General features: G+C 45.5%; 2 protein-coding genes and 1 long non-coding RNA gene across 5 annotated transcripts; all 3 read left to right on the top strand.

Annotated features, from left to right (window-relative positions):
• Positions 1-891: 891 nt before the first annotated feature.
• On the top strand, positions 892-22,698 carry rbl2 (retinoblastoma-like 2 (p130)). Of its 2 annotated transcripts, none has more exons than XM_061036229.1 (22): positions 892-1,442; positions 6,718-6,851; positions 7,334-7,534; positions 7,624-7,688; positions 8,431-8,559; positions 11,699-11,859; positions 12,105-12,169; positions 12,802-12,973; positions 13,053-13,216; positions 13,327-13,439; positions 13,518-13,621; positions 14,503-14,640; positions 14,721-14,885; positions 16,101-16,215; positions 16,300-16,563; positions 16,639-16,838; positions 17,617-17,793; positions 19,889-19,960; positions 20,223-20,313; positions 20,460-20,686; positions 20,870-21,037; positions 21,534-22,698. In XM_061036229.1, the coding sequence occupies exons 1-22, from the start codon at positions 1,305-1,307 to the stop codon at positions 21,699-21,701; spliced, it is 3,231 nt and encodes a 1,076-aa protein (XP_060892212.1). In that variant the 5' UTR covers positions 892-1,304; the 3' UTR covers positions 21,702-22,698. The 2 variants fall into 2 exon arrangements, with proteins under 2 accessions (XP_060892212.1, XP_060892213.1); XM_061036230.1 differs by having other exon boundaries at positions 893-1,442; positions 16,101-16,209.
• Positions 8,566-10,178, top strand: LOC132973042 (uncharacterized). Its single transcript, XR_009672961.1, has 2 exons — positions 8,566-8,869; positions 9,618-10,178. It is a non-coding gene; the product is annotated as an uncharacterized LOC132973042 (long non-coding RNA).
• A 214-nt stretch (positions 22,699-22,912) lies between the features above and the next one.
• snx20 (sorting nexin 20) lies at positions 22,913-25,717 on the top strand. Of its 2 annotated transcripts, none has more exons than XM_061036241.1 (4): positions 22,913-23,099; positions 23,522-23,586; positions 23,857-24,002; positions 24,634-25,717. In XM_061036241.1, the coding sequence occupies exons 2-4, from the start codon at positions 23,577-23,579 to the stop codon at positions 25,303-25,305; spliced, it is 828 nt and encodes a 275-aa protein (XP_060892224.1). In that variant the 5' UTR covers positions 22,913-23,099; positions 23,522-23,576; the 3' UTR covers positions 25,306-25,717. The 2 variants fall into 2 exon arrangements, with proteins under 2 accessions (XP_060892224.1, XP_060892225.1); XM_061036242.1 differs by lacking the exon at positions 22,913-23,099 and adding an exon at positions 23,119-23,429.
• The last annotated feature ends 220 nt before the right edge of the window (positions 25,718-25,937 follow it).

Genomic DNA, 25,937 nt, shown 5'->3' with positions numbered 1-25,937 from the left:
GGCTTTTTATCGTCGTGGTGCACGCGCTGAACACCGAGTGGACCTACTCAGAGTTGATTTAACCAATTAAAATCTGCTGATCTGAGTTTCCCATCTGAGAGTAAATCAACTCAGAGCTCAGGGTTAGATTGAGGGTTTGTTGAACCTTCTTTCAGAAACGGGCCCCTAGAATGCGGAAGTAAACAACAGCCCATCTGGAGGAAATTAACATAATAAAAATAAAACAAGTCTACAATCTCTCATATATTCTGTCATTTATACACAATGTCCTGGGTTGAAATAGTAAACTAGTAGTATAGTATGTGGTTTCGAAAACAGCCTTAGCGTGAGGGGATTACTCAAACAGTGATGATGCTCAGACTGGCCCTGACCCCTGACCCCTGACCCAGATGGTCCAGAGAAGGGTCTGAACTCTCCAGCTGGACTCAGGTGAAAGTGAAACATGTAATTCAGTCTTTTCTTAGAGGACAGGATGAAGAGAAGTCTGACCTGTCAGCGCCCTGTGAGGGGTTAATGATTCAGACTTTATTGATCCTGACTCGGGGTATGTGGAGTTACAGAGGTATCAGAACAAATAAAAGAATCAGAATCAGTACAAAGGTAAATAAGCTCTAAAAGAGATGATCAAAGACTTCACATTACTACTGGTCTGAACGGGTTCAACTGAATGTAAACGCTTAGTGGAGGTAAGAGATTGTCCAATCAGCTGAAACTGATGATGACGTCAGGATAATGTGTAAACTTTTCTCGCGTGAGGGAGAGACATGATCAGGATGACAGCTCGCAGCAGGTTCTGGTCTCCTCGTGAGGCGGAGTCTGTTGGAGAAGTTTTAAACACTGCTTTGACTCTAACATGAGCATCGCTCTTTGTTAACGACATGTTGAGGCTTTCAGTTGTTAAAATCGCGGTTTAAAACGTTTTAAAGATCTTATCAGACGAGCGAACTTCCAAACTACTGAAAACAAACAACCGGAAGTAGCAGTGTTTTGATTGACGGCTGACCCACCCACTCACGCTGCGCTACGCACGTTCAGTGGGCGGGGCTGAGATACGCTGGTTGTGGTATTCTCTACGTACATTACGCACAGACATGACGTCTCTCTGCGGGTCGCGGGCCTCCGTACGTCCGCGTCGTAGTGTCTAAAGGACATTTAAATGTCCGTCTAGTAACAGCTCGGTTATAACGCTGTTACGGAGGTTTTAGAACAAACAGCTGCTGACACACGGCTCGGCTTTATTCTGGCCCTTATTCCTTTTAATCTGAACTCGACTTTTTACAGGAGGTTGTGATAAAAGCCGTAAAATGAGCGAAGAGGAGGACTCCGCGCGGAGAGCTCGAGCCGGGTTTGAGGATCTGTGTCGGGCTCTGAATATGGACGAAGACCCGAGCAGCGAGGCATGGAGGAGCTACGAGAACATCAGCAGGACCTTCACCTTAGAGGTACACACACTTTATATTAATGTGTCGCTGCTTTTATATCTAACATCACTCTGTTTATTCATCTTTAATTATCGTTTAAATGTTATTAAAGAGGACATATTATCCCCCTTCTCCACCTTTTCAAACAGTCCCCTGTGGTCTAAATGAAACATTTGTGCTGTGCTTTGGTCAAAATATAACATGAATCAAGCACCAGAGGAGGTTTGTGACCCTGTATAAACCAGCTCTCTCAGAACGCTCCGTTTTGGTGTGTGTGTCTCTTTAAATGCAATGACCCCCCCACTGAGTTTTCCCAGTAGACATTACACCTTTGCTAGTGAGAATAAAAATGGCAAACCTGCTCAAAAGTTTTGTTCTAGGCGGGGGCTGGAGCCCATGGGTGGAGATACAGGGAAGGGGGGGGATTTTTTTTTTTTTTTTTTTACCAGAATCCCACTGTGACATCACAAGGGCCCTCACTTATCAATCTGGTGTAGAAATTATTGTACGACAGGATCCACGTAGGACCTAAACAGGGCTCGACATTATAACTGGCCCGCTGTCCCGGATGAATGATTGATAGAGTCCAGGCCAGCTGACTGCACGTTCAGCTGGCCCACTCGGGCCAGTTAAAATACTGCCTGAAAAAAAAAGTAGACTGTAACACGTTCTCAATTTCACAGCGCTTTCCTGTCATACCGGTGTTTTGTCAGTAAATGTTTTTAAACTAGCTAATAACTGCTACAGCATCAACGTATCATAAGCGCTCGTGCGCGCGCTTGTGTGTCACAGTTGAAAGGCAGCCGACGTCTTCACTGCTGTCCCTCCCGCGAGCGCACTCGCTACTCTCAACACTCGCACACAGATCTTAGCGCAGGTTTTCTCTGATAAAAAACACGTTTGGTAAAACGGGTTTAAAACCATCAGATCCTGACAAAAGCCGAGCTTAAATCAGCTTTCAAAGGAAAAAAATCACCAGAAGAGTCGAGAGTGACAGCAGGGAATGACGTACGCTGCAGCTACATTTCCCCTTAAAGTTAAAGACTAGATCCTGATAAAGATAAAAGTTATTCACAAAGCATCTTAGCCCTTAAGAGAGCTCCTAAAGTAAAAATCTAAGGATGAAGAGTTTCTCACAGAGAAGAAAGAAGGAGAAAAACGTGATCATAATAATTCCAGATCTATCACAGCCTCATATTAATATCAATCAGATTAAGTAGACTCTTACAGTTACCAGCATGGTGAATAAACATGAGCACATAAATATAAGAAAAATACACAATATTTGATATAATTAGAGCTCAATTAATTAAATACAAGTTGTAATTTAATCTTCCATCAGAATGGTTCAAGAGTAAATTGGTGACTGTTATTTTTCTAATCTAAAGTAACGTTCCTGGGCCAGCCGTTACAATGTTCCAGAGTTTAATGTCAACCCCTGGACCTAAACGTGCGTATCACATGACCGGGTGGTGATAAGTGTGGCGGATGGAAATGATCTTCATTTAAATACCACGCCCCTTTATATTCAATTCAATTCAATTAAAAAAACTTTATTTGTCCCCGGGGGGCAATTCAAAAAGATCAAGCAGTGCCGGGTTAAGCGTCTTGCTCAAGGACACTACGACTAGCTGAAGGAGGTGGTCAAACTCTCAACCTTGAGGTTGAAAGACGGGCACCCTACCTACCTAGCCACGGCCGCCCCGGCAATTATATTATATATATAATATTCACGGCTCAGCCATCCTCGCCCCCAGAGTTTACAGCGCTGAAATACGTAACACGACAAAGAAGAGAAACGAGACCTGAGTGACTCTCAGACTCTCGGATATCAGACTCTCAGATTTCAGACTCAGATTTCAGACTCTCAGATATCAGACTCTCAGATATCAGACTCTCGGATATCAGACTCTCAGACTATCAGACTCTCAGATATCAGACTCTCAGATATCAGACTCTCAGATATCAGACTCTCAGATTATCAGACTATCAGACTCTCAGATATCAGACTATCAGATATCAGACGCTCAGATTTCAGACTCTCAGATTTCAGACTCTCAGATATCAGACTATCAGACTCTCAGATATCAGACTTTCAGACTCTCAGATATCAGACTCTCAGATATCAGACTCTCAGATATCAGACTCTCAGATTTCAGACTCTCAGATATCAGACTCTCAGGTATCAGACTCTCAGGGCACGGTCACACTGGCTATCCGTACCGTGCCCAAGCACGCTTCAACGCTAAAGTCCAGTTTGTTTGACCAGTGTGACCGCTCCGTATCGTGCTCAGGCACGGTACACTTCCTTGACTTTGGCACACTTCAGAGAGGTGTGCTTCGGCACGGTACACTTCATGCACGAGCACAAGCACGCGGGTACACAACGCTGACAGCCTTCATTATGGAGAAATCCAGAGTTTCATGGCTGTATCTGACTAACATGACACAATATAAGCCACAAAGTAGCTGTCATGTTCTCTGTGTTGTTCTCCGATGTGTGGGCGTCCACGCGGACTCAGTATAAAAGAGTGTGTAGAATCCATACTAAAAATGTACGTGCGCCAAAAACCCGGAAATGACGTGCGCACAAAATGATTCAGATTTATAAAACCGTTCGTACGCACACCTGCACGCAATGTTCCCTTTATAAATCACGATCCACCTGGAAATGTGCGCACGTAGATTAGTCCCATGTTCCGCCCTCTACATGCCCACATTCAACCTTAAATGAGGGGGCAGATCAAAGGTTTCCAGCGCTGGATCGCGGCAAAACCCGGAAGTTTAGACAAAGAAACAAAACTTTCCAGAAACGGAGGAGTTTGTGAATGAAGTGAAGGATAAAATGGACATATCGGTAGTTTACTGCAGCAGGAGGATCACAAACTTAAGAAAAATCAGAGAATGACACCACGTCGCTGCTGCATTCAACCTGTCCTATGTGCCAAAACATATGCCGTTCACTATTACGCACGAGAATATCTGCAATGTTTACATGTTTACGGGACCCACACTGACTTCTTCATATTGTCAGAGTGCTCACGTCAGTCAGCAGTCTGCCTCACTCTATCATATTAGTAATCAAAAGTTTGATCAACGAACAAAAACGTTTGATTGTTGGCCCCTTTTTTTCGTGGGAAACTCTGTCTGCTCTGTGACTAATTATGAGGATATATAGGCCTAATGATCCTGTCAGAGATGCCCCGACTTAATTTCCAAACTTTAATTATTTACGGAATAAATATGTGCAGCTGATGAAGATGTGCTGAGTATGGGGGAGGCAAAATGTGTGAAGCCACCGCTGTATCTCTGTGTGCTCTGTGCGTCTTGACGCAGGCATCTTTATTAAAACTAAAAACCACACTTGATGATAAATGCACGATATTGAAAGTTATTAAGGAAAACTGGTGGCTCTATGGTTTTTGTGTTAGTCTAATTTTTAACTTCATCACACATCAGTGATTACATTAGTGATAGATAGATAGATACTTTATTGATCCCGAGGGAAAGTCAAAAAAGTGTGTGTAGAAGTCCGGTCCTCTGAGGTCTGTCCGGGATAATGAAGGTGAGACGGCACTGATGCAATATGTATGAGGCGGACTTATATTTTTTATTTGTATTTTATGTTTATATATTGTCGTAATGAAAGTTACTTATCGGAAATGGCTCACTACATGTGCGATTATAGCTTATATAACTATAGTCGGTTTGAATGATTATGATGACGTGGATCTGTCAGTAAAGTTTGATATTTAGTGAAATAAAATGTGGAAGAGGCATCAATATACATTCTGCAGGCTTCAATTCACCACTTCGCCGTCTGTGTCGCCAATTTCCCATGCCTCCAAAATGAACGTATGCCTAGGTCAGAGTTTGCTCACCGGTGCGCACATTTTACCGTCAGGTTTGTTTTTATAGATCACAAACTTTGCGTGGGAAAAGGCGTACGCCAGTTTCAGACCCGTTTTGTGCGTACGCAACGGTTATAAATGAGACCCCTGATCACATCTAACTGACCTAATACAATTATGCCATTGACATAGCAACCCCTACTGGAAAGAGGCTGTACTGCATCTCAGATACTTTGTCTGATCTGCTTTAAATTTTACAGGTAAGATCAGGGTTGGCCTCTAAACACATTAACATAACAATACTTTGCTTTATCCATAGTGCCCCTTACTGCAAGTACTACCTCCATTATAAAATGTCACATTTTATTTAAATTTCACTCGAATTATCTCAGTACTGGCCTGATCATATCTAACCTAATACAATTGGGCCATTGACATAGCACCACCTACTGGAAAGACACTGTACTACATCTCATATACTTTGTCTGATCTGCTCCAATTTTCACAGGTATAATCAGGGTTGGCTTCTGAACACCATCCCAAAACAATAATAAAGTTTAACCATAGCGCCCCCTACTGCAAGGAGTAAGTACTACAGCCTATATACAATGCTCAATTTCCTCCAAATTTCATAGCTATCATGACAGTGCCAGCCTGAACTGCTCTACGTCAAAATTTTCTGTGATCTTCATTACGTTGCCTATTTCAACATACCATAGTACGACTTTTACACAAATCGGACTGCACGGTCTGCTGCACTCCTGCGGTCGCGACACACCCCGACATGCACAGGGTTGCGAGGGCCCTTCATCACCGCTTGCGGTTTTAATTCCAAATGTATCCAATAATTAACTTCCTAAGTTTCTGTAAAAAGTCATCAGGCAGGGGGGGCGGGATTTAAAACATATAGAGTTTTAATTCTGCCATTTGGTGAGAATATCCCCCTATCAGCTGATTGCACTTCTCCTCACACAGAAACATTTCTCCTGCTGTGACTTCATACAGATCAGGGCCTGTTTCCTCTTCACATACAGGCTGTGCTGCTTCATACACATTCTAATAATATTCTCTTAATTATTATTTCAAGAGGTTCCACTAATCTGTCCCTGTTTCTGTTGATGAAGTTATAGATGTTTGTTTTCTTATATTCTCATCTTTCTCTCCCTCAGGTGTTCTTGATTCTAACCGTTGTCTTTTCTCCTCCACTACCCTCTCCTCCCCCCTTCTCCTCCTTCCTCCCCCCTCCTCCTCCTCTCCCTCCTCCCTCTCCTCCCTCCCCCTCCTCCTCTCTCCCCTCCCCTCACCTCACCTCAACTCTCTTCCCTCCCCCCTCCTCTCTCTTCCTCTCCTCTCCTCTCCTCTCTCTTCCTCTCCTCTCCCCTCTCCTCCCCCTCCTCCCCTCTCCTCCTCCCCCCCCTTCCCCTCTCCTCCTCCCCCTCGTGCAGGGCAGCGAGCTGCACTGGTTGGCGTGCTCTCTGTACGTGGCGTGCAGGTCATCCTCGGTGCCCACGGTGGGGAAAGGAACCTCAGAGGGGAACTACGTCTCTCTGACCAGAATCCTGCGCTGCTCAGAGATGAGGTCAGCCCATAATGCACCACACATATCGGATTATTCTTTGAAGTTCTGATGACAGAAGGGTCCTGGTTTAGGGTCAGGGGTGAGGGTCCTTGGTGAGGATCCTGGGTTACGGTCCTGGTTTAGGGTCCAGGGTGGTCCTGGGTCAGGGTCCTGGGGGGTCCTGGTTTAGGGTCAGGGTCCTGGGGGGTCCTGGGTTACGGTCCTGGTTTAGGGTCCTGGGTGAGGATCCTGGGTTACGGTCCTGGTTTAGGGTCCAGGGTCAGGGTCCTGGGTGAGGAGCCTGGGTCAGGGTCCTGAGGGGTTCTGGGTTACGGTCCTGGTTCAGTTAGCTGTACTCATTGATAAAGGACTTGTGGCGTTCTCTCTGCAGTCTGGTGAACTTCCTGGTTTAGGGTCCTGGGGGCGTTCTGGGGGGTCCTGGGGGGGTCCTGGTTCAGTCAGCTGTACTCGTTGATAAAGGACTTGTGGCGTTCTCTCTGCAGTCTGGTGGACTTCTTGAATAAGATGAAGAAGTGGCAGGACATGGCCCAGCTGCCTCAGGACTTCCGTCAGACCACCCAGAAGCTGGAGAGGGACTTCACCGTGTCGGCGGTCCTCTTTAAGAAGTACGTCCCCATCTTCAAAGCCGTCTTCAGGGCGCTGTCTGACGAGCCGCCGCGAGTCCACCGCAGCCGCAAACAGAGGTGAGGAAGACGTGACGTTAGCTGGAGTCCCCAGGTAATGTTTAAAGAATGACCTCTCACTGTTTCTGCTTCCTGTGATCTCCCTCCAGACGCCATCCGTGCACCGTGACCGAGGTCTTCAACTTCTGCTGGGTCCTGTTTGTTTACGCTAAAGGTATGGAACGCCCTGCACCAACCAACGTCACGAGTCTAGAACTGTTTCAGAGGACGCAGCAGGATATAATCAGGAGAATTCACCTGGAGCGAGTGGGAGGGGGTGGTGACGTTTATTCCGTGATCGCTGCACGACCATAGACTGTCTGCACGGCACCTCTACCATCTCCATGCTCTAATGAACCTGCTTCATTATGTTTCCTGTTCTCTAGTATGTTCTTCTCCACTCTTTAGTTCAGATTGTGATTCTGTTCAACTACACGTAGCATTGATACAAAGACACATATTCTCATTATAGAGTTGTATAGAGGAGATTTTTGAAACATCTTAAAAACATGACTCAGCATTTATTTCCATCAAATTAAGAGTTCATGATCGTGGTTTAGAGGTTAGTTAGTATGCCCCGTGTACAGAGGCCGTAGTCCTCTAAGCGGGCGGCCCGGGTTAGAATCTGACCTGTCGCTCCTCTATCTCTTAATAAACAACAACAACAACATGACATCATCATGTTACGGGGACGTTAGAGAATAACAACCAGATAGAAGTGAATAAAAAGAGTCAGAAGAAATGAGCTCAGAATATTTAAAAGAGGACACATATTAAAGGGGGGTTCTCCCCCTCTCTCTCTGTCTCTCTCCCTCTCTCTCACTCTGTCTCTCTCCCTCTCTCTCACTCTGTCTCTCTCCCTCTCTCTCACTCTGTCTCTCTCCCTCTCCCTCTGTATCTCTCTCTCTCTCATTCAGGAAACTTCCCCATGATCAGTGATGACCTGGTGAACTCGTACCACCTGCTGCTGTGTGCCCTCGACCTCGTCCTCACCAACGCCCTGCTGTGCAACGCCAGGAAAGACCTGCTCAACCCCCAATTTAAAGGTAGCACAGTCTGCACAGTCTGCACCGCCGCACGCTTCTGCTGAGTCATAACCATAGACTGTAAATATTACTGGACAAACCCTGACCCGTCTGTTACGTAGGCAGCAAATGAGTCCAATCGACAGCCGCATCCATATTGGATTTGCAGTCTCAACCTAACTTCGGATCAACCTAGCAACAGCAGTAAGGCGGGACTTAACTCCGCCCATTCAGTTCGACGTTAGCAGTCCACTTGACAGCATAGCTAACGGCTACTGCTGCTATCATCCCCTACGACTTTCCTGCTCGTCCTGAGAAAACTCGATAAACAGTAAGTTAACATTTAACTTTTCTACAACACAGTTAAAACGAATTATCTTCAACCCAAATATTTAATTAAAGTCTTAAAACTACACTTTTTTAAATATACAATTATGGTTATTAGTTATTTGTCAGAGCAGTTACTAGACTTTGTCTGGGTTAGCAGAGCAATACATTAGCAATTACATTAATTCTCACATTGTGTTACAAATCATTACTTGGGTGTAAGAACATGTTTAAGGATAAAATGTCTGTTTTAAAACGATAAAAGACGAGAGCTTTGACGTCTTCTTTCCTTTCTTTGTTGTTGATAAAACTACTGTTAGACCATAGACTGTAAATAAATATGTGACATCCAGAAGAAATCAATATTACAATGCATACAGTTCATGTTACTGTTCTGACAAAAAGAGGAATGTCTGTGTCTTATATTTACTGATGTCAACAGCGATGCGGGTGAACATGACAATTGAAAAATAAATATTTAGAATTTATTATAAGACATTTGTTTTCTATAGAACCCCGTGAAGTCATGGAGTCTGTGGACAGTGTCAGCTGCACACCAAAAAGTATTAGAAAAAATAGTGTTTAAGACTGGCATCTATTATTTTGAGTTGCAGCTACCTTGTTCAATATTATTCCTGCAGATGTGGCTAATAACAAAAAAACACCCTGAGCTGTCACATGTCACATGTAGTTAACTGTACATTTTGTCTTGTCTGAGGCATTAATTGAACACCTTGGTATTTCTCCTATAGACACAGTGTGGATTATTGGTGACTGGTCCGTCAAGGTGCCCAGAGAGCTGCAGAGACAGAGGAAGAAACCTGAGCCTCAACAACATCTGTATTTGTTGGTTCTTCTGGGGTGGACTTCAGTTGCTTCTTGTTGCTTCTTCAACAACTCGCTGCGAGGGAGGTCTCCCCCGGATGGCCTGAGGGACGTCACCCACATGTTCCTGCATCGATGGCGGTCTCCATGCTTTAAATGCTGTCTCACCCTTACCTTCATTCAACCTAGCAACAGGCTGAGAGCTGGAGCTGAGGCGGGTTTTAAGCCTCCTGACAAACCGTTACACCGCGCCCGCCTGTTAAGCTGGTCAGCTACACGCCTTATTGTGAATAACTCTTATCCTTCATCAAAACTGATGAGTCATCAAAACATTCACCCCCCCGTACAGTGTGTGTCGATTGAGACATGAGCTAATCAGACCTATTTGTTTTTTTTGTACCAAGCTGTAAACATGTTAATCTCTGCTGTAAAAACAGGCTTTTTTAATGTGGTTTTTAAGATTAAATAAATATTTCTATATAAATGGACTCCTTTGTCTCTACTTATGAGTATACATTTTAGATTTGAAATGACAAGACTAAAATGTGCATTAATGCTCAACTCAATAGCTAAGGGAAGGAAGTCTACTTTTACACAACTTTTTATTCTTTTGACATTTTTTTACCAAATACTACTATAGTTCATTTCTGGAAGTGGGATGGAACAGAGTCATTGCACAAATATGCCCTTAAACACAGCCCCATTCTTAAATCAGGATACATCGAAACACAAATCTTAAGACACTACATCAACCATGTAACGTTAATGTCATCCTCTATAACCTACACAGCATATTAGGTTCAGTTGAGTTCAGTTTATGTTAAATACTGAAGGATAATTACTACACAAAGTTTGTTTTTTAATGTCGACATTTACGTGGAGTATAACATTCATCATAACGTCAGATAACCATATTTACAGTCTGCGAAGACAGTCGGTGAACCTTTTAGTTTTTAACATCACACAAACTCATTATTTTCAACATCTTAACAACAAACATTTCTAACAATTCAGAATTTCTTTTTCTCCAGTTTAATAGTGCTGGCTAGAGATGTTAACATTAGCATCTTTAGCATGAATGGGAGTCTTGATCGGCTGAACCATTGACCGTAAATAATGGGCTACACTGAGTACAGTTAGCCGACTGGTTTACAAGCTAACGCTAAACAAGCTGAAAACAACTTACTGAAAAAAACTGAAGCATCAACTTGTTGGATGGTTTGTTAACCGCACAGCAAGCCATGTATGTTGTCAGATGTGTTAAACAAACTCTCCAAACGAAGTAAAAAAGACGAGAAATCAGGATCAAGCTGTTAGCCTCCTGACCTGCTGACCTGACAGACAGATGCAGCGCGCAGAGCTGTCAATCAAATCTGACACAACCCTTATATGGGCATAACCGTTTTCCTTAATAGAATAAAATCCGATGAGTTATAAACCCCCCCCCCCCCCCCCCCGGCTGTAAACATGTTGATTCCTGTGGTAAAAACAGGCTTTTTTGCCTGGGGGCTTATGGCACTTCCGGCGCTTCTGCAGCCAGCCTCAAGCGGAACCTCGAGGAACTGCAGTTTTTTGCACTTCCACATTGGCTTCATTTTTCGAGACCGGAGGTTGCCCCTTGGTCACAACCAAAAACACAGGAGGTCAGCTGAGACGAGAAAGATCAAATCTCTCTCTCCAATATTGATCCTAGTTTGAGCACGTTTCTGCTCGTGGAGCTTATTAGAAACATGCAGAGGCTTTTTAGGTCGGGTACAATCACTTCAATCTGAACCAGTTTCCTTGCCCGCTTCCATCGCTGCAACACCTGTTGGTTTGACCTGATAACTGCTCTCATATCTGGCAAACCGAGGGGCGTCCAAAACGGCCATGTGTGTATTGTGTGTGTGTGTGTGTGTGTGTGTGTGTGTGTGTGTGTGTGTGTGTGTGTGTGTGTGTGTGTGTGTGTGTGTGTGTGTGTGTGTGTGTGTGTGTGTGTGTATAATATGTGTGTGTGTGTGTGTTGCAGGTCTCCCTGAGGACTTCAGCAGCAGAGACTTCCGGCCCTCTTCAGGTCCGTTGTGTTTCCTGGAGTCGCTCTGTGACCTTCATGACGGTTTGGTTCTGGAGGCTAAAGGAGTCAAAGAACACTTCTGGAAACCTCTGATGAAGAGACTCTTCCACAAAAGGGTAAACAAACAAACAAACAAATAAACAAATAAAAAATAAACAAAAAATAATCTAATCTGTCCCGTCATGGTCTAATCTGTCCCACCATGGTCCAATCTGTCCCGCCATGGTCTAATCTGTCCCACCATGGTCCAATCTGTCCCGCCATGGTCTAATCTGTCCCGTCATGGTCAGCGTGATGAAGCTTTAACCTCAGACTTGGCGTCATGTTGTTTTTCTAACCTTTGACCTCTGGTGTCCCACAGATCCTCAGAGGGAAAGAAGATGGGCTGAGTGGCTTCCTGGACCCCATGAACTTTGGAGACAGTTTGTGAGTGTGAATACATTTACACGTTCATTTTAACGACTTCAGGAACAACGTTCACAAACCAGGTGAATTCACGACATCTCGGGAACAGCGTCCTCAATGACATCATCGACTTTAAGCTCTAATTTAACTCTTGTTAGGACCCGATCTCTCGGAGACGCATCGCCAGCAGGAACCTTGTTTTGTTCTGGTTCAGCACGATCCCTGAAGCGCTTTCCTTAAACAACTTGGTTAACTTCTCCGGTCAGGTGTCGGAGCCGCAGCGCCCATCAGTGTCACTTTAGGTCGAAGTAGCCAATCAGATCAAGCAGGAGGCTTTACCTCCTTTTAAATACATTTTCCTTCCTGGTCTCGGAGCATAGCAACCAGGAGAGTTCTACGTGTTCTCCAACACACCTTTTTGCACCAAATGTATTTGATCGCCTTAAAGCACACGCAGCTTCGCTCCTCAGGCACTCCTAGCTGGAGCGACCATGACGAGGGCGACACCCCTCTGTGTGATCAGACCCAACGTCTGATAATTCTTCTTTATCTATCTCTGATCTCTCTCTCTCTCTTTCTCTCTCTCTCCTCCTCTCTATCTCTCTCCCTCTCTCCTCCCCCTCTCTCTATCTCTCTCTCTCTCTCCTACTCAGTCTGTCTCTCAGTCGTGTTTATGAAGAACACATTTTGGCGAGCGGCGGTCTGGATGAGAGGATTTTTACGGGTGAGGGGGCGAGTGAGGAAATCGGTACCCCGGGGCCCTGCCTGTGTGAAGGCGTGGAGAACCAGGACAGCGCCACCTACAGGCTCCACAGCAGCCTCACTGTGAGAAACACTCCTCCTCGTCTGCTCCTCTTCTTGATGCTTCATGGCTGTGAATGAACACAAACTGTCTCCTCCTCAGGCCTCGGCCCTGAAGGTCTCCACTCCTCTGATGGGGAGGAAGTACGTTCAGGAGAACAGCCTGGCTTCTCCCGTGTCGTTGGCCATGAAGAGCGTCGGACGTCTGCACACGCTGCTGTCAGGAACCAAACAGGGCCCGAGTGCTAAGCTAACCCAAACTCTCAGGTAGGTTTGTACATCTGATCACACCTCATGTCCTACAGCCAATCAGATGTAAGCCCAGTCTGGGGTGTATTACATGCTGCAGTGCATTGACACAAACTGTACCCATACAGGAACTGTGCCAGAGACCCCAGTGATGTCATCAGTCAGCGCCTGAAGGACATGTTTGAGCTCTTCTGTCAGCATTTGGAGGACAGCGGGGCGGAGGACAGCGGGATGGGGAAAGGTACACGACCAACAGAACGGGAAACCTTTAATCGACTTTATCCTCTCAAAGGTAAACAGATGATCTTCTTCCTTCTAGACATGGCAGTGAAGTACTTCCACCTGGCGGAGGCGCTCTACTACAGGATGCTGGAGTCCATCATCGAGAGAGAGAAGATGATTTTGGGAGACGCCGACCTGTCGGTGAGGATTCATTCTGACAGGAGCGCCTATTTTTAAAGATGCTATTAGTTTGATTACCCTTAAAACAAATGTGTACTGTCTCTTTAAATATAAATATCTCACGCTGTGTTTCAGGCAGTGTGGATATGTGTACTGTCTCTTTAAATATCTCCCACTGTGTGTCAGTCAGTGTGGATATGTGTACTATCTCTTTAAATATAAATATCTCACACTGTGCTTCAGGCAGTGTGGATATGTGTACTGTCTCTTTAAATATAAATATCTCCCACTGTGTGTCAGTCAGTGTGGATATGTGTACTATCTCTTTAAATATAAATATCTCACACTGTGCTTCAGGCAGTGTGGATATGTGTACTGTCTCTTTAAATATAAATATCTCACTCTGTGCTTCAGGCAGTGTGGATATGTGTACTGTCTCTTTAAATATAAATATCTCCCGCTGTGCTTCAGTCAGTGTGGATATGTGTACTGTCTCTTTAAATATAAATATCTCCCGCTGTGCTTCAGGCAGTGTGGATATGTGTACTGTCTCTTTAAATATAAATATCTCCCACTGTGTTTCAGTCAGTGTGGATATGTGTACTGTCTCTTTAAATATAAATATCTCCCGCTGTGTTTCAGGCAGTGTGGATATGTGTACTGTCTCTTTAAACATCTCCCACTGTGTTTCAGTCAGTGTGGATATGTGTACTGTCTCTTTAAACATCTCCCACTGTGTTTCAGTCAGTGTGGATATGTGTACTGTCTCTTTAAATATAGATTCTCCCACTGTGTTTCAGTCAGTGTGGATATGTGTACTGTCTCTTTAAACATCTCCCGCTGTGTTTCAGTCAGTGTGGATATGTGTACTGTCTCTTTAAATATATCACGCTGTGTTTCAGTGTATTCTGGAGCAGGACGTGTTTCATCGCTCTCTGCTTGTCTGCTGTCTGGAGATCGTCGTCTTCTCTTACAGACCTCCAGGAGACTTCCCCAAGCTCATCAACATCTTCCAGCTGCCCGCTTATCACTTCTACAAGGTACCAGCACACCTGTGATCACACCTGTCAGTGTGCGCCTGTTTATGTGGGCTTATGTGTGTGTATGTGTGTGCGCGCAGGTGATCGAGGTGTTAGTGCGGTCGGAGCAGGGTCTGTTTCGAGAGGTGGTGAAACACCTGAACCAGGTGGAGGAGCAAGTTCTCGAGAGTCTGGCCTGGACCAGTGAGTCCCCACTGTGGGAGAGCCTGAGAGGAGCCAAGGACCTGGTCCCCACCTGTCAGCAGGTACACACACACACACACACACACACACACACACACACAAGCACTGTGTGAAACTTGAATTTACCAACATTATCCCCCGGATATGATGTCATGTGTTAACCTTTCCTGCTCCTCAGAGGACACTGATTGGTCTGCTTCAGAAGTTGTAGCTTCACCTTCGGGACTAACCGTCACTTTAAGTGCTGCACGTTGTAAACTGACACGGAGAGTCCGGCGTGTTGAGGTGTCGGGTTGTTTAATACACACAGAGCTCAAACTGAACACTTCAGACGCTGACTAGTTTCTCTGCGCTGATTCTTCTCCGGTCCCCGACATCAGTAACGTGCCTCTCACACACACTCCCCTCTCTCTCTCCTCCCTTGCTTTGAGTCGTTCACAGACAGACGCTACTCATAAGGCTCTGTGTAAACGTAAAAGATAGAAAATGTTCCATACATCATGTAATCCATCTAATCATCTTTACAGATTTCTCTCTTCTGATAGATTTGAGCTCTTTCTGTGATTGGGTCTCCATGCTCCTGAATCTGCACCCAAAATTCTGTCAGAACTTTCATTTAGAATTGCCAACGCAGCCTCGGAGAACACAAAAAACTTTAAAAAAAATCAAAACACCCCAAATCACAGAGATGCCAAATCGCACGGGACTAATATTATCACATAACCTCTGTGTTTGGTGAAATATGGTAGGTAATTTGCGGTGGAATTTTTACTTTACAAATTACGGACATGGCAGATTCTCACGGGATGAAGATCACAGACGACCTCCGCATTTATTACAAATTACTGGAGGTCCCCAGGTAATACTCGTCCCGTGTAAGGGAGGCTTTAGTGTGTGACCAAAAGCTCCTTCTTTACATCGGCTCATATTAATTTCAGCATTAGCCAGTAAGCTAGCTTCTCTATGCTCGAGTCCGCCGGTGCTAGGCGAGTTAGCATTAGCTTCGTCGTCATACTCCGTGGCTGTTTTCTCGTTTTTCTCTCATCTTGTAATTTTGGTGGGGTGCCAACCGGAGGTCCCCTGAACCTTTTAGAAAAAACTTTTTAGATTTGGTTTATTTCACAGTGCGTGTGTGTGTCTGTGTCTGTGTGTGTGTGTGTGTGTGTGTGTGTGTGTGTGTCTGTGTGTGTGTCTGTGTGTGTCTGTGTCTGTGTCTGTGTGTGTGTGTCTGTGTGTGTCTGTGTCTGTGTCTGTGTCTGTGTGTGTGTGTGTTTCAGGTGATGCCTCCCCAGTATCTGGAGCAGAACAATGAAAGCAGCTCGGGCAGCGTTCCTCTCATTCCAAGCAATCAGAGAATCAACCTCAATGCCAACAGCACACTCAAAGGTTGGAGTCACACACACACACACACACATATACTTTACCTATAAACTGTGGTGAAAATAGTTGTTTAATAATCCGTCCCTCCTCCTGCAGGTGTGTCCCCCTCCCCCCTGTTGGACAGGTACAGCTCCCCACCCACCGGCTCGGCTCGGCGCCGTCTGTTTGTGGACGTCGTAGACGGAGAGTCTAGAGTCTCCTCTTCCAACACAACCAGCACCACCAGCACGCCCGTCTCTGTGACAAAGAGCGGACAGCCCAGCCTGGTCACAGCCATCCCAGCCGGGCAGACTGTGGTCACTGTGGCAACCGCCACAGTCACCGCCAACAATGGGCAGACGGTCACCATACCTGTGCAAGGTTAGGGACTGAAAATATGCAAATAAGTATTGTCACAAGAATGAGATAACAAACACCAAACTCTGCCCTCTGCAGGTATAGCCAATGAGAGTGGAGGAATCACCTTTTTCCCCGTCCAGGTGAATATGACAGGACAGGGCGGAGCCACGCTGCAGGCGCTGTCTGCACAGACTCTGACCGGGACACTCACCGTCCAATCAGCTGTCAGCAAACCCAGTGTTAAACCAGCAAGCAACCCGCTGAGGAAAGGATCTCTGTCTCTGTTCTTCAGGAAGGTAACTGTTTTTTATATAATATGGCATGCAGTACCCAGAACTACTGCCTACAAATAATACAAAAAACAAAGGCCAGCAAATATATTTTTTTTACAATTTCTCAATTTCCTAATCTGATGACATGATCGAATCTGTGACTTAAATTTGTTATTGATTAAACAGAACATAATGCCTTCTCAATTAAATGTACTGTAACAGATGTGTATAGGACACAAAAACAAAATTTGTTATTTTGGCCGGTAAAAAAACATGTTTGACCGGTTTCATCTACCTGCCACCTTGGCCGGTGAGTCAAAAAGTTAATTTCGGACCCTGCGTGCAGTACCCAAATAATCCACCAGGGGGCAGAAACCAGATACATGCAGTACACAAAGAATCCACCAGGGGGCAGAAACCAGATATATGCAGTACCCAAATAATCCACCAGGGGGCAGAAACCAGATACATGCAGTACACAGAATCCACCAGGGGGCAGACAGCAGATACATGCAGTACACAAAGAATCCACCAGGGGGCAGACAGCAGATACATGCAGTACACAAATAATCCACCAGGGGGCAGACACCAGATACATGCAGTACACAAAGAATCCACCAGGGGGGGCAGACACCAGATACATGCAGTGTACTGTTTGTTTTTATTTTGAAATAATGATGAGTCAGCATGTTTAAAAATGAACACCTGAAGAATCAAATGTGATATGAAGGGAACTTGTTAATAAAGGTGAGATGGATGTTAATGAGGTGAAGCACTGACCTGTGATCACATGACCTTACAGGTGTACCACCTGGCCAGTGTGCGGCTCAGAGACCTTTGTGTCAAACTGGACATCTCCTCCGACCTGAGGAGGAAGATCTGGACGTGTTTCGAGTTCTCGATGGTTCACTGCAACGAGCTGATGAAGGACCGCCACCTCGACCAGCTGCTCATGTGTGCGGTCTATGTCATGGCCAAGGTGTGTGTGTGTGTGTGTGTGTGTGTGTGTGTGTGTGTGTGTGTGTGTGTGTGTGTGTGTGCACGTGTTATTTTTTCATAAGAGTCCCACGCATACACATGCACGTGCGTTGTCTAAGTAGTACACGCAGCCTGATTTATAGACGCACATGCATGTTTTTTTTTATTCGAGAGAGAGAAGGAGAGAAAGAGACTTTAGATGTGTGTGTGTGCGTGTGTCAGGCCACAGCACAGTTTGCACTCGTTAAGGTTCATCAGATTAAACCTGCTCACATGAATAAGTTGTCACAAACACACAGAGTGTCTTTGATGCAAACAGTCATCTTCAGGTATTTCACTGCCAGGCATCAAATGTTTCCAAACCAACAGACTTGAATTTCTCCGTCAGCGTTGCGCACTGCAGTCTGATCAGCTCCGTGTGGAGTTCAACTTCTTCAACTAAGTAAACTCAGTTAAAACGACTTTTGATATGAGTCTGGCAGTCCGTTTTTCTACGTGTCTGTACCATTGTAACCTTCTCTGTCTCTGACTTTTTATGCGCCATGAATCTGTGCCATCTCCTTGCATAAAGAAGCACTTTAGCGCTGCCCCGCGGTAATCCTCAAAACAGACAGCTGCTGCTTCGGCTGGGATTTTAATAATTTATTAATGGGTAAATTAAATGTGCGTAAACGTCTCTCTTTAAGGCTCTCATCGCTGTTAATATAATGTCTCCGTTTTTTTTAGATAAAAGAGAGAGAAGGCTTAGTTTCAGTTTAGTTTGCTTGGTTTATTAGTTTGTTGTATTATTATTATATAGTTTAAAAACGGTCTGCGTCCCATTTGACTCCGGGGAGGACCGTAAATGGGGCCGAAGGCGCCGAATTAAATGTACTATAGTCACGAGTATTGGGGTGGCTGGTTGTCTTGGTTTCAGTTACCAATCTCTTGATATAAGAATTTTGTGAAAAATCAGTGGAGGATTTGAATGGGGAAACTTACTTCTCATTGGCCAATTCCCCCCACACGCAGACACACAGCGAGGGGAGGGGGGCATTTCTACAAGTAAAAATTTGTTTTGCTACAGACGTCTCGCAAAATGTGTTGTGTGTGAGAAAAGTAGTTTGTGCAGTTGTAGCGGCAGATTCGAGAAGTTGTAACCACAGAGTTGTGGTTGTAAAGGATAATAGGCACGAGTAATAAAAAAACATGTGAGTAAATGTTGGATTACAAGTTTGCAGCTGTCATTTTATTTGTGTAAATATCAGTCTACTTTAATTTTCTTTGGGTTCAAATTTTAACTCTACAGGTTCACATTTCCCCCCCCCCCCCCCCCATTTGTGACATGAAATTAATTTCACGTGTGTGGATTTTTTATACAAGTAAACATTTTTACATACAAGTTCACTTTTTTTTTCCTTCAAGTTCTCACATCACATTCTACAAGTTCTCCTATTTTGCAACATTCTACGAGTGCAAACTGTGCTGTGGCCTGACACACACAGACACACACAGACACACACACACATCTAAAGTATCTCTCTCTCCTTCTCTGCGTGCGTCAATAAGTCAGGCTGCGTCTAGTACTTACACACGCACGTACGCGTGACACTTAGAAATCACACGTGCGTGCGTCTATAAGTCAGGCTGCGTGAACTACTTAGACAACGCACGTGCGTGTGTACGCGTGGGACTTTTATGAAATAATCACACGTACATGCGTTTGTGCGGCGTGCATGTGATGAAACATTCTGCGCGCCATAGTGTGTGTGTGTGTGTGTGTGTGGTGTGTGTGTGTGTGTGTGTGTGTGTGTGTGTGTGTGTGTGTGTGTGTGTGTGTGTGTGTGTGTGTGTGTGTGTGTGTGTGTGTGTGTGTGTGTGTGTGTGTGTGTGTGTGTGTGTGTGTGTGTGTGTGTGTGTGTCTCGAGTACAAATAGATACATGCAGTAATATGATGTACTGTAAATGCACAAAGAGAGAGAGAGAGGACCTCAAGGTGCCAGTTAACCTATAGCTGCATAACTAAGAGCTGGTCTACACCAGCACCAGCCCTAACTATAAGATTTATCACAAAGGAAAGTTTTAAGTCTTAAAGTTCTTCTCTGATTTGTCATCAGGTGACAAAAGAAGAAAAATCTTTCCAGAACATTATGAAATGTTATCGCTCTCAACCTCAGGCCAACAGCAACGTAAGAAGCACACGCACACACACACACACACATACACACATAAAGCACACACACACACATAGAGCACACACATAGAGCAAACACACACACGTAGTGCACACACACACACACACACACACACACACGCACATAGAGCACACACACACACACACACACACACATAGCACATGCACACACACACACACACACACACACACAAATAGAGAACACATAGAGCACACGCACACACACAGAGCACACTCACACTGTGTGTGTGTTCCAGGTGTACAGGAGTGTGTTGATATCTGGGCGGAGTCGACACTCAGACGACACGAACAAACACAACGTGACATCCGACAGCAAACAGGACTCAGGTAAGACCTGAGGAGACTCCTCCTCACCATGGCAGAAACTGTATGTTACCATGGTAACCAAAACAAAAGTCCAACACACCCACAACAGATGATTTATTGATTTGATTTAAATGACAATCCTTTTTCTCTTGTTTCTGCTCCTCCAGCAGAGGGAGACATCAGTCCACTTCCTGTTCGCTCCAGCAGCACCTTACCCGCCCCCCAACCTGGCAGTGCCCCCTCCACCCCCAAGAAGACCTCCTCGTCCTCCTCGGCTGTGTGTGAGGCCGAGGACGAGGAGCGAGGAGACCTGATCCTCTTCTACAACAACGTCTACATCAAACAGATGAGACTGTTCGCTCTCAGATACTCACCCAGCTCGCCCTCTGCTGGGGTAAAAGAGCATTACACTCTCATGTCTGCTTATTCAACCAGTCAGAAACCTTTAATTGTGTGTGTGTGTGTGTGTGTGTGTGTGTGTGTGTGTGTGTGTGTGTGTGTGTGTGTGTGTGTGTGTGTGTGTGTGTGTGTGTGTGTGTGTGTGTGTGTGTGTGTGTGTGTGTGTGTGTGCGCGCAGTCCCCCCCTCTCTGTCCGTACCCCACCCTGAGGACAGGCTCACCCCGTCGGATGCTTCTCTCCAGCAAACACTCCATCTACATCTCCCCTCACAAGACAAGCTCCGCCCCCACGCCGACCTCTGCCCGGGACAAGATGTCTTACTACATCTGCAGCAGCCCCCCCAACGTGAGCGCCTCCCCCCTCCCCCAAAGCTCTCCTGAACCTCTAGACTCCACAGCGATTTGGAGCCTCTCCAGCTCCGCCCACTTCTCTAAATATGGTCACTCCCTACCACAAAATATTCTTCTTGAAAACATCTGCTGAGAGCTTCTTTTAGTCCAATCAAAATGGGACCTTAATGAACTAAATAAACATAATTTCTATCTTTATTCTAAGAGCCAGAAGTGACCATATTTGGACAAGAGTGTGGAGCTGGAACTCCTCTCCAGCTTCGCCCTCCAAATATGGTCACTTCCTTTGACAAAACCAAAGAAGCGTAGACTAGAGATTGAGAAGATGAAATGTTTACTGAGGGAAGAAATCAAGGGAACATTTCTGTAGGAGTGTTCGCCCCCTGCTGGTCATTAGGAAGAATGCAGCTTCAGATTCTTCAGATGAATAACTGAGAGATGTTCTGTGAGTCAAACCATATGAAAGATTAATCATTGATCCTTTATCTCAGCGTCTACAGGAGATCAACAGCATGATCCGCACCGGTGAGACTCCGAGCAGGAAGCGCAGCGTGCCGCTGGAGGACGGCACGTCCCCGAAAAGAGTCTGTCCCGACAACCACTCTGCTCTACTGCGGCGCCTGCAGGACGTGGCTAATGACCGCAGCTCCTCCCACTGACTGACACATGCCTACGGAAGCCCTGAGCGGACATGAAGGGTTAGGGTCTTTGTTTCATTAGGACAGAGCAGCTGTGGCTCAGTGGTAGAGGGGGTCAGACTGAAGGTCGGGGGTTCGATCCTCAGCTCCTGCAGCTGACGGTCTCAGTCGGCTGCAGGTTACACACTTCAGAACCGTCTGTCAGTGTCTCAACAACTTCACGCCAGGACGATGACATCATTAGGTGGAAGTTTCCACACGTCTACTTCCTCCTCTTCTTTACCTGCTACTTCTCCTCTCCCAGCTCGCTAGTTTTTTACAATGCCTTCTCTTTCAGTCCCCCTATGATGATGTGTCCACCTCCCTTCACTGTCCTCTCGTCTTCATTTTGTCCTCCTCTCCTCTCCTCTCCTCCTCTCTCATCTCCTCTTCTCTCCTCCTCTCCTCCTCTCCTCCTCTCCTCTTTTTCTCCTCTCCTCTCCTCTCCTCCTCTCCTCCTCTCCTCTCCAATTCCTCTCCTCCTCCTCTCCCCTCTCCTCTCCTCCTCTCTCATCTCCTCTCTCCTCCTCTTCTCTCCTCCTCTCCTCTTCCTCTCCAATTCCTCTCCTCCTCTCTCCTCTCCTCTCCTCTCCTCCTCTCTCATCTCCTCTCTCCTCCTCTCCTCCTCTCCTCCTCTCCTCCCCTGACTGAGATGTTGTCAACATCGATGAAGTCCGTCGGTGAGACTCGAGGGTTGGTTCTGATTTATTTGGCGGTTGATGAAGCGTCCATCTTGTTTGCAGTCACTCTGGTGTTTCTAACGTTGTCATCATATTTATCATCATCGACACTCAGTCGTTCTTCTTCTGCTCGCCGTGTCTCCTCCCGTCATCATGTTGAATGTTCATGAAAAGTTTGTAAATATTTGTAAAAAAGAGAGAAGTTATTTTATGGAGCTCTTTGTAACTTAAGTGCCTTTTTTACTCCTGAACTCTTTTTCTTTGTTTCAACAACTGATGGAATAAAAAGTTTAAAACCACCTGATGTAGTTTGTGTGTGTCACCACCAGATGGTGCTGTCGAGACGAGCCACAACACACACATACACACACATACAGAAACACGTGCACGCACACGCACACACACACACCAACACACAAAGTGTGTGGACACTTAAGGAACTGAAGGATTTTGCACTTCAGCATCAGCTTCATGTTTCAATCCGGAGGTTTCAGCTGACTGTGTACTTTAGCTTGTGTGTGTGTGTCTCCACCCAGCAGAGCAGAGAGGAGGTGTCAGTGAATGCAGCTCTGTCAGTACAGATGTGAGGATGACAGCAGACGGAGAGGACGAAAGAAGAAGTTTGTGAGTCTGTTTGTATTTGATTCTCAGATTCCTTCCCCACACATACACACACACGCACAAATTCACACACACACAGGTGAGTCTACACTCGATCTTATTTACTTTTATTTTGTGATGCTCAGAGGTAACTTTCTGCTGCGACAGAGGCCAACCGGTCTTATGACTTTCTGTTGAAATGATATGAAAACTGAAACAGTCAGTGAGAGTGGCTCACTTCTGCTCTGTGATTTACTTCCTGTTCACTCTTTGTTAATTTCTTCACAAACACTTCCCCCTCTGCACACCCTGACACACAAACACATCAATGCACTGTATGTTTTCAAACTTCCTGCTGGAAAGACAGTTATTTAAAGCAGCTGTGAGGACTTTTAGCTTATGAAACAAGACACAGCAGCCTCTACGATCAGTGAGTAAACCCCAGGAGAAGCAGGCTTAGAGTTAAAAAAAAGAAGAACCATGCAGGACTAAGATATTTGCTGTGTTATTTTTATGTTGCAGATCAGCTGTTTGAAGAACCACAGAAAGACTCTGAAGACTCAACTGAGGCGACCTGATGGATCCAGGTCCTGACTTGCTTGCTCTCTGTCCTGACTTATCTTAACTTGTTCTGTTAAATCATTTAGACTTCCGTTAACCTGCTGTGAATCATAACGGTCTTCATGCAGCAGCTGGTTAGCTTAGCTTAGCATAAATACTGCAAACAGAGGTAAACATTTCAGGTCAATGGCAGAGTTCGTACCTGTGTTCTACCTGAATATTTATACTACTTTATATGTCTTCTTAATTGAATTAACAAGTACAGTGTGTGTGTGTGTGTGTGTGTGTATGTGTAGATGAGCCCCCCAGTTGTTCCAGTCTGACCACTCAGCAGCTGCAGCAGTCCTGGAGGGCATTGAAGCGGAGAGAGCGTCCAGTCAGACTGCTGTTTGAGATCCCGTCGAGTCGAATCATCGAGAGAAACACTCTGAACAAACATGTGGTGAGAAATCTGAACCAGCTTTATTCAGAGATTAAAAACAGATCAGTGTTCACCAAAAGTGCTTTACAGTCCACGAATAAATAACTCATCATAAATAGTCTGGTAGTCATCTGCATGAAGTGTTAGGAGCAGCCATGTTTTTTAACGATCGGGACGAGATAGAGGGAAAGGAGGATGGGCCCGAGGATTGAACGTCACTTTTCTTTCATCTTTTCTATTTTGATTTTTCTGGTCACAATGCCAGATTTTCAAACTTTGATATAAATCTAGAAAAATCAAACAATATCGATACCTGTTTGTTACCACGGCAACACAAACTGAAGTCCTAGTTTCTTGTATATAATTTCATATCAGTGCAGACAAAAGAGAGAGAGCAGCGTTTCATCATCCAATCACGTTTCATCACCCAATCGAGCCAAACGTTTCATCATCCAATCGAGCCAAACGTTTCAGCGCTCTCTCTCCATTGGTTCAAAATCTTAAGTGTTTTTTTTTTTACTCTTTTTTTTTTAACGTTTAAAAACGATCGATCAAAAAAGAAATCTGAGATTGTACCGTTGATTCTTTTTTGTTTTTACAGAAGCACACACACAAAGGTACTCTAATCTCTTCTACTTCCTGTCCGTTGCAGGTGTATGAGGTTGTGGTGATGCGTTCAGGCAGCTTTGATTCCAAACGTGTGTCGGTGGAACGTCGATACAGCGACTTTTCCCGCCTCCACCAGAAGCTGCTGGAGGAGTTCCACGAGGAGCTGGAGGAGGTCATTCTCCCCCGGAAACTCCTGACGGGCAACTTTAACCCTGACATCATCTCAGAGCGCCGCCTGGCTCTGCAGGACTACCTGGCTAAGCTGTACGCTGTCCGCTGCGTCCGACACTCACTTCTGTTTGCCACTTTCTTCACGGAGCAGGAGCAGAGACGGGCGCACAGTCTGCTGCGAGCTGGTCAGTTTGAGCCCGCCGTGGAGCTGCTTCAGACCGTCCTACAGATCCAGGAGAAGCTGCTGCCATGGCAGAGACCCACCCTGATAGTACCGTCCCTGTCCGCCCTCGCCGTCTGTTACCGGGACCTGGAGGAGCCCGAGCAGGCGTTCTCTATGGCTCAGAGAGCTCTGCCTGCGGTCAGACGGTACGGACTGAAAGACTACAGAGCCGCCGTGCTGCAGCTGCTGCTGGACGTGGGCTACCAGCTGGGACGTCCTGTGGCCACGTTTCAGGAGGAGCTGACAGTGCTGAGGGACGCTGAGCGGGGGGAGGTGTCCTCGCGCTCGCTGAAGGAAATTGTAGTCCAGGAGTTCATATAATAACTAGCAGGACTACAAAAACCAGCAGTACTACAAAAAGCAGCAGGCCTACAATAACCAGCAGAACTACAATAACCAGCAGGACTACAATAACCAGCAGGACTACAATAACCAGCAGGACTACAATAACCAGCAGGACTACAAAAAGCAGCAGGCCTACAATAACCAGCAGGACTACAATAACCAGTAGGACTACAATAACCAGCAGGACTACAATAACCAGTAGGACTACAATAACCAGCAGGACTACAAAAAGCAGCAGGCCTACAATAACCAGCAGGACTACAATAACCAGTAGGACTACAATAACCAGCAGGACTACAATAACCAGTAGGACTACAATAACCAGCAGGACTACAAAGGTTCCAATCTGTCAGTTGATTTATTCCCTCAGTAAACATTTTCCTATTAAGGTTATTGTCTCTATCTCTAGTTTAAGTCTTTATTTTTTCTTTATTTTGTCAAAGGAAGTGACCATATTTGACCTCATTTACATATTTAAAGGTACAGACACAGAAACAGCCTGTTCTGAGCAGGGCTGAAATAGAGGGGTTTATAGACATGATCAAATACAGGATCAGAGTGGATTTAGAACAAGAAACTTCACACACATGTTTTGAGGAGCTCTGAGA

Source organism: Labrus mixtus, chromosome 4, assembly GCF_963584025.1.
Source record: "Labrus mixtus chromosome 4, fLabMix1.1, whole genome shotgun sequence".
NCBI lineage: Eukaryota > Metazoa > Chordata > Actinopteri > Labriformes > Labridae > Labrus > Labrus mixtus.
Note: the sequence above shows the minus strand (reverse complement) of the source record. Positions and strands in the feature narration are given on the sequence as shown.

Excerpts from the sequence above, each read along its gene's own strand:
- rbl2 (XM_061036229.1), top strand. The coding sequence starts at position 1,305 with ATGAGCGAAGAGGAGGACTCCGCGCGGAGAGCTCGAGCCGGGTTTGAG. Across the intron at positions 13,217-13,326 it reads AAGCTAACCCAAACTCTCAG|GAACTGTGCCAGAGACCCCA; the intron begins GTAGGTTTGTAC and ends GTACCCATACAG. Across the intron at positions 14,641-14,720 it reads CCGCTTATCACTTCTACAAG|GTGATCGAGGTGTTAGTGCG; the intron begins GTACCAGCACAC and ends GTGTGCGCGCAG.
- snx20 (XM_061036241.1), top strand. Across the intron at positions 24,003-24,633 it reads ACACTCTGAACAAACATGTG|GTGTATGAGGTTGTGGTGAT; the intron begins GTGAGAAATCTG and ends TGTCCGTTGCAG.